This window comes from Euleptes europaea, chromosome 11, assembly GCF_029931775.1.
Source record: "Euleptes europaea isolate rEulEur1 chromosome 11, rEulEur1.hap1, whole genome shotgun sequence".
In the NCBI taxonomy this organism is placed as follows: Eukaryota; Metazoa; Chordata; class Lepidosauria; order Squamata; family Sphaerodactylidae; genus Euleptes; species Euleptes europaea.
This window is the reverse complement of record NC_079322.1, coordinates 27,324,672-27,332,457: the sequence shown is the minus strand read 5'-3', so window position 1 is coordinate 27,332,457 and position 7,786 is coordinate 27,324,672. Positions and strand designations below refer to the sequence as shown.

At 43.4% G+C, this 7,786-nt stretch overlaps 1 protein-coding gene across 2 annotated transcripts in view; it reads right to left on the bottom strand.

The window, feature by feature from the left end:
- Window positions 1–531: 531 nt before the first annotated feature.
- The window catches only part of CCK (cholecystokinin), a 149,028-nt gene continuing 141,773 nt past the window's right edge, over window positions 532–7,786 (bottom strand). For both annotated transcript variants that reach the window (XM_056857571.1, XM_056857569.1), the window contains 2 exons: window positions 5,988–6,245; window positions 532–718 (listed from right to left, as the gene is read on the bottom strand). In XM_056857571.1, coding sequence (XP_056713549.1) covers window positions 588–718; window positions 5,988–6,243 — 387 coding nt within the window. In that variant the 5' untranslated portion in view covers window positions 6,244–6,245 and the 3' untranslated portion in view covers window positions 532–587. The remainder of the gene's footprint in view (window positions 719–5,987; window positions 6,246–7,786) is intronic.

Sequence of the window (7,786 nt, the reverse complement as noted above, 5' to 3'; positions counted from 1 at the left end):
TCTGTTTATTCCAGGACTGATCATTTCAGCAGAATTTTCACATTTAATTACAAAAGAAAACAACTGAAACGAAAGGTAACATTTTTAGCTGCAGGTGTAGCATTCATAATTATTCACTAGAAACTTGATTGCCTTCCATTTTAAATGGCTCCCCGTGACCCCAAAAATGCTCTTAATCGAATAGTTGTCATAACCATAGCAATATCTGGACGGATTGCCTCCAAATGCTCTTAACAATTAAAAAAAATATACACACTCCTTTGGAAGTTGTTCAGATTAACAAATAGTTCAGATAACAAATACGAAGGGTGCCCCAGCAACATTGTTTGGGATGAGACAACAGGGGATGAGTGAAATAATTTTAATATGTCAACAGTGAGTGGTGAGAAAAGTTAAGAGTGATAATTTTTTTTCTTGGAAAATTCTGCATATGTTTATATAATATATATTGCATTGTATAGTTTTACAGACAAATTTACATCAAGAACTTATGCTTTTAAAACACTGATTTGAAAGGGGTGATGATTTTTTTTCTGTACAGAAACGGGACTTAATTTTCATTCCTCTTAAGGATCGCTTGATCCTCTTTAAGAAGAATACTCGTATTCTTCAGCACTGCGGCGTCCAAAATCCATCCAGCCCATGTAGTCTCTGTCTTTTATCCTGTGTGTTGGGTCAAAACTCTGTAATCCCATTGCAGAGACCTTGCCAGGAGAACCTAAAACATTAGAAGTAACACAAGCTCAATTGCAAAATAATGATAATGACAAGGCACATTATAGAAAAACAATCTGATCATGGCGTGAACTTTTGGGAAGTCTACTTCATCATATGCAGTGTTATTGTGCATATATGCTTGACAGAGGATAGGAATGTTTTATAAGATTGCAGAGGAATATATGTGGAAAGCAGAAATCAAGCAAGAATCAACTGAGGTTAACAAGGTTCGTCTGCCAGTTGTCACGGCCGGAGATCTAGGCAGACCCAGGTACCTGCCAGCTCTCACAACTAGCATCCTATTTGTTTAACGACACATGTGAGATGCTAATAAACTAGCAAAAATCTTTATTCAAGATGGAAGAACCTGGGCAATGGTGGTTTTTTAGTTGGGCAAAAATAAATTACTGCATTACAATTGAGATGGTAGGAAATACAATGCCAAGTTTTGGTCTTAAGTTGTTTTGCACATCAATAAAAGTCCCTCCTTACCCGTGAACTCATTGAGGTGCTTTGGGCATGCCACTCTTTTTGCCGCCTAACCTACCTCATAAGGTTGTTGTGAAGATTAAAAATGAGAGTGTAGCCTTGGAGGAAAAGTGGAAGTGAGAAATACAGGAAAAGCACAAGAGTTTATTCTTGCAGCATGGTGTAACAGTCTTGACACCAGTTTGTACCTAGAGAGGATATTGTTTGACCAGTATGCTTGACCTGCACACGTAAGAAGTTATTCCAACTTATTTCACTGTTATTTTGAACATTCAAACCTGAGGACCACCCTTGTCATTTGGAAGTCTGGAAACCTAGTGAATAATCTGATCATCTCAAATGTATCACTCTGACTATTTGGTGTGTTGGGCCAGGGTCTTTCTTTATGCAAAGGAAAGCCCTTGCAAATAGACAGGGACTTTAATACAATAGTTGACAGGCTATAGATATTCAGTGCCACTTCTGTAAAGGAACTGAAGCTAAAATGCAGGTTCTAAAAGGAGCATTCCAAACCGCAAGCTAAACCTGCTTGAAGGAAAGCTCACAGTATTTGTTCATTTCATTTATACCCCCCTTTCCCCCCTACTGGGGACCCAAAGCACCTTATACTGCTCTTCCCTCCTCCATTTATATCCTCACAACAGCCCTGTGATGAAGGTTAGGGAGAGTGTGTGTTACTGGCCCCGAGGCCCCACAGCAAGCTCATCACACGGGCTCTCTAATGCACAAAATGCAAAACAGTGAGTTAATGAGTAGCTCTTTTATCAGTAGCAGAGCCTGAGGTTGAAGTCATCTAGAACACATTTCCCCATAGGCTGCAAACTGAAGCCTGGTTGCAAGGCAGAAAGCCCCACGGTACTCCATTGCATTTGCTTCTAGGTAAACAAGTTCAGTATTTAGCACCAGACAATGACACAGAGGCTTCTGAATTTTGCCTCTCATACAAACAGCCATTTTCGGGCGCCAATTATACTATGGACAGTATATAAGTGCAGAATTATCATGAGTACTCATGGCCTAATTTCCATGCATCCATTCAAATCAAGAAATAGGCCCCAGCCACAGCGTCTTCCATTTTTGAAATAGCATCTAAAGCTTTTGGGAGCCTAGAAAGGAAGTTGGCAACACTATATGGGTGCTCCAAAGCTCAACCACATTCTCAGCTTCAACTTGTGCCTGAAACAAACCATACTTCCTTCTCTGTCCATGATCTCTCTCTATATATATATATATCCATCTATCCATCTATCTATCTCTATATCCTCCTTGCTGTCCACCGACCGCAAAACTATCTATGAAATCTTCTGTGGTGCAAACGAGATTCTGTTTGCCATGATGGATAAACTACCAAGATTCTAAATTCTTTTGCAACTCGGATCACGGTCCCCGCTGGTAGATCTTGCAACACAGAATCGAGATATATAAGGGATATTTTTTAAAAGCTGACTACAAAAAGCCTTATTTCTCGACAGTAGAAAATCCCAGTTTGGCTTGCACTTTCCTTTATAGCTCGCCGAACATAATGTTTCCTCTCACCCAGCTGGTGCCTGAGTAATATTTATATAAACCCACTTGTCTTTCAAGGACGGATGTAACATCCTCAATACACAATCCTTCATAAACCAGGGATGCCAGCCTCCAAGTGGGAGTTGGGAATCCTCTGGAATTACAGCTCATCTCCAGACTACAGAGATCAGTTCCCCTAGAGAAAATAGATGCTTTGGAGGGTGGGCGCTATGGCATTGCAACCCACTGAGGTCCCCATCCTCCCCAGGTGCCATCCCCAAATCTCCAGGGGTTTCCCAACCTGGATCTGGAAACCCTACCCCGCATCCCCTGCCAGTGGCCAAGGGAGACCTGGCAACCCTAATATAAACTCATCATATGGGATATTCAACAAAGAGTCCTGTGGTACCTTAAAGCTGACAGATTGATTGTGGCATCAGTTTTCATGGACCAGACCCCACAAGAGCACATTCCACAATAACCCTCTTTGTCTTCAGGGTGCCACAAGCCTCCGTTGTTTTTACTGCAACAGACTAACAGGGTTGTCCCACTGGAATGGGTCAATATGGGAACTGGCCCTCAGATGCAACCGATGTTCAAGCGGGGCTTCCAGATAACTCCCCACTGAGCGAATGAAGATTATGCAGCCGTGTGGCTCAGTGGGTTATGACTGAGGCACTGATGCTGAAACTTAATTGAGACCAGTATAACTGCAAATGCCAGAAGGTGCGAATGCACAGCTAAACCGTACTGATACAACATTAATACATCAACTCCCAAATGGCAGGGATGCAAAAGGGAAAATGATGCAGATGGTGTGTAGGGCACCAGGTAATAAAAACTACTCAAGAACATAAGAAAGGCCATGTTGGATCAGACCAAGGCCCATCAAGTCCAGCAGTCTGTTCACAAAGTGGCCAACCAGGTGCCTCTAGGAAGCCCGCAAACAAGACGACTGCAGCAGCACCATCCTGCCTGTGTTCCAAAGCACCTAGTATAACAGGCATGCTCTTCTGATCCTGATGACTAGTATCCATTTTTACTAGTAGCCATGAATAGCCCTCTCCTCCATGAACATGTCCACTCCCCTCTTAAAGCCTTCCAAGTTGGCAGCCATCACCACATCCCAGGGCAAGGAGTTCCCCAATTTACCTGTGTGTCGTGTGAAGAAATACTTCCTTTTATCTGTTTTGAATCTCTCAGCCTCCAGCTTCAGCAGATGACCCTGCATTCTAGTATTATGAGAGAGGGAGAAAAGCTTCTCCCTGTCTGCTCTCCTCACATCATGCATAATTTTATAGACCTCTATCATGTCTCCCCTTAACCACCTTCTTTCCAAGCTAAACAGCGCTAAACATTTTAACCGCTCCTCATAGGACAGTTGCTCTATTTTCACTCCATTTGGAGAACAGCAAAAAAGACTTGTGCTGTTACAGGAACTGGTGAAATGGAGGCTTTGACGTACCTGAGAACAGGACTCCATCACAGTTTTGCGAGCAAATGTACATAAGTGAGGCCATTGGGGAAATTTTTACCCTAAAGGTACGAAGTGCAAGGCTAGGAAATGGCTATTCAGATGACAATTGCCCTTCTCAAACCAATTAGAGTGTCTCCCTTTTGTCCTTCACCCTCTTTGCTTCTTATACTTTTCTCATTTCCTGCTGTGAATTTAGGAGTGTGGGAGTAATTGGGCAAGTCTTGGACACTCAGTGTGATTTAGGCTGCAGTTACAAAGACACCTCTTTGGAAGGATCTTCTACAGAAACAATGGGAGAGCCAGCATGGTGTAGTGGTGAAGAAAGGTGGTTTGGAGTGGTGGACTCTAATCTGCAGAACCGGATTTGATTCCCCACTCTTCCACATGAAGCCAACTGGGTGACCTTGGGCCAGTCACAGCTCTCTTAGAGCTCTCTCAGCTCCACCTGCCTCACTGTCTTGCTCGTGTTAAGACGCTCTGCGCAGGATCAAATATAGAATCATAGAGTTGGAAGGGACCACCAGGGTCATCTAGTCCAACCCCCTGCACAATGCAGAAAATTCACAACTACCTCCTCCCCACACCCCCAGTGACCCCCTACTCCATGCCCAGAAGATGGCCAAGATGCCCTCCCTCTCATGATCTGCCTAAGGTCATAGAATCAGCATTGCTGACAGATGGCCATCTAGCTTCTTCTTAAAAACCTCCAGGGAAGGAGAACTCCCCACCTCTCGAGGAATCCTCATATACTCATCTTACTGTCTCAGCCCTGTGGTCCCTACTGACCTCAGGGCTTTCTACCCTGACAGATGGAGTTTCTCCAAGGGGTCGAGGCCAAGCTACACAAGACATGCCAACAGATGTAATGGTGGCCTGACAGCCATTCTTGATTAAGAAGCTGCTCTGGTGGTGTGCACTTGATAGCAGAGGACTCGATATAACCCTTTTCCTGCCTGATCCAATTCATCCTTCAAACAGTTTTCTCTTTGTAGGCTATTAAATTATTGGGGGAGGGATTTGGAACAGAAAATTTGGAGCAGAGGAGCAGTATCCTCCCCCCAGCTTCTGCCTTAGTAATGGTATCCTCCCAAGTGGCTTTACAAAAGGCTAGTTCAGCTACAGTCAAATAAATTCACAAGTGAGGTCCCAAGAGCTGTTCCAAGACCTCCAACAAGAATCCCTTTAGCAGGAGAAAGCTTTGAGCAGTGAATTTTTGCATTGCGTTAAGTTCTGATTTGCATCAGAATGGAAGATACATAACAGAAAAGTCAATATGGTAAGACTAAATTCATCTGAACTTGCCTTCTATCCCAGGGTGAACATTCAGCAACTATTAAGACTGCTTTACCCATCTGGACTCTTTACCCATCCTGCACCACTCCGCAAGCATCAGGGCTTCGTGCACCCGTCTCAAACAGCCCTCTAGGGCGTGAAACGTTTGGGGCACTTGTGTAACGACTGCCAAGGAGAGCTATTGCCGGGCGTAACTCTACTGTAAGGCAAGATACCTCAGAAATCTGGCATCAACCACTGCTCTCAGAATGGCAGGAAAGGGTAGCTGATTCTGAACAGTATCTGTGTCTGCTTTGCAGTTAATCTTGCTCTAGGAAATACAGAAATAGCCCTCTGTGCTGAGCCAAAGGAAGCCCTCTCCACTGAACTATACTGACTGAACTCTGTGCCAAGATTAGACAGGATCACCTTCAGTTACCATCTATTCACAGGTTGAGTCTTAGAGGGGATTTCCTTTGACCACAAAGAAAAGGGGCACTTGGGACTAAAATGCTTCCAATAATACCTCTTCTGGCTTGCTGGAGGTATTTGGCCAACAGCACTCCAAGGTTGGCTTTGAGGTCAGCGTTGCCCTCCACTCGCGGGACTGGTTTCAATGGCCCACCGGAGGCCGGGGTGCGGGCATGCCGGTGGTTCTCTGCCAGGGTCTGCTCAAAGTCGGTGATCGCGGGGTTGGCATTGTGGGACCCTGAAGGTTGCTGTCCTGAGGAGCTGGTGGCCAGGACAGCCAGGAGGAGGCAGATGCAGATGCCGGGGTACATAGCTGCGGAGGGAAAGGAGGGGAGGGTGTCAGAGACAAAACCAGTTGCCATGCGTTGCCCCCTCTTTTCTCGAAAACCACATCCACTTCAAAGCAAATAAATAGTTTTGCGGGATTTTCTAAATTGAGGCTTGGTGTTATGCAACAGAAATACAGTTAACTATGTATCAACAGACCAGGACAGGAATCTCATTGCTTCAGTAGCCTCCTTTTTGGCTACAGCCCTCACTGAGAGAATCTCCAAAGATCATTTGATTCAAGAGAGCTCAAATGCACCGCAAAATTTTAACTCCAATTGATAAACTATCTTTTTAAATGAATAATGAGAACGATTTCATCCTATTCTTATATGCCGGCTGTACGGTGTGTTTTACTATTTCAAGATGCCAATAAAGGTATTGTATTGTATTGTAACTATGTTTCAAGGATGAAGAAACGGCAGGATTGACTAGGGCATAACTAAAGATAATTGATCTATTGCAAGGGATCTGTGCCTTTTCTGCGTCAGATGGCAAGCTGTCGTTGCTTCCTTTTTGCGAGTGTTTGAATTTTCAGGCACAGCTACATTGTGGGACACCCTGGCCGTGAAAGAACCACTCCCTACTCTGTTGGCATTGTGACCGGTTTTGCTTTGAAAAGGTGATCACTTCTTTATTTTACCACTGAGGTGATCATTTATCCCCTGATAGCCTTTTACACCCTACGATCTCTGCGATACCGCCAACAAGTGTATGGGTCAGAATGTTAGGTAACCAAGCTTACATCTTTAGACTGTCGGTATTAATGAATCTGAAATCAATGTGACCGCCCCTTGTTCCAGATTCATGTTGGTTACTGCAGATTAGAATCACCAATTCACTTGTAAGAGGGAAGTGAAAACAGCACTGGGTTGTTTACTGGATAGGCAGATTCTCAGCATTGCACCCTTTTAAGTCAATTGTGCGTGTGTTGAAGAGAGAAAGTTATACACATCTATTTGATATATATTAATATGCCTTTGGTTTAAAGACTGACAGAGAACAAACTTAAGCAGGTCTTATACTCCCACGACCATGTTCTTAGGATTGCACTATTAACCATGTTATTGCCATTTGCATCAGAGTAAGTAGAATTTGGCTGGATTGTGTCGAATTGCCTAGGGCATGCTTAAATCTGCAAACTTTCTAAATGTTAAAAAGTATTACAGCTTATCACACGTTTAAAACACAAAAGGAACAGGATACTACATTTGATCTTTTATCCAATACTACTGTTCCCTGTTAGTAATCAGGAATCAAAAGAATTCAGCTGCTAATATTGTATAAATTATTCACTTAAATGACATTATTAAAAAGCAAACAGACAGATGCTTAAATTATTTTTCTCGTGGCCATTCGCCTATTGGAAACCTTTGAAGAGGAGCTTCATTAAAATCAAGGGGCTGAATTCCTCTTAAAGATTTCACAGCTCTATACAAATCCCTTCAACTTTCCCTTACCGTGCGACAGGGGCTTGCTAACATAACACAGCCAGAATCCTAATTTATAAAGCAACAGCAACACACA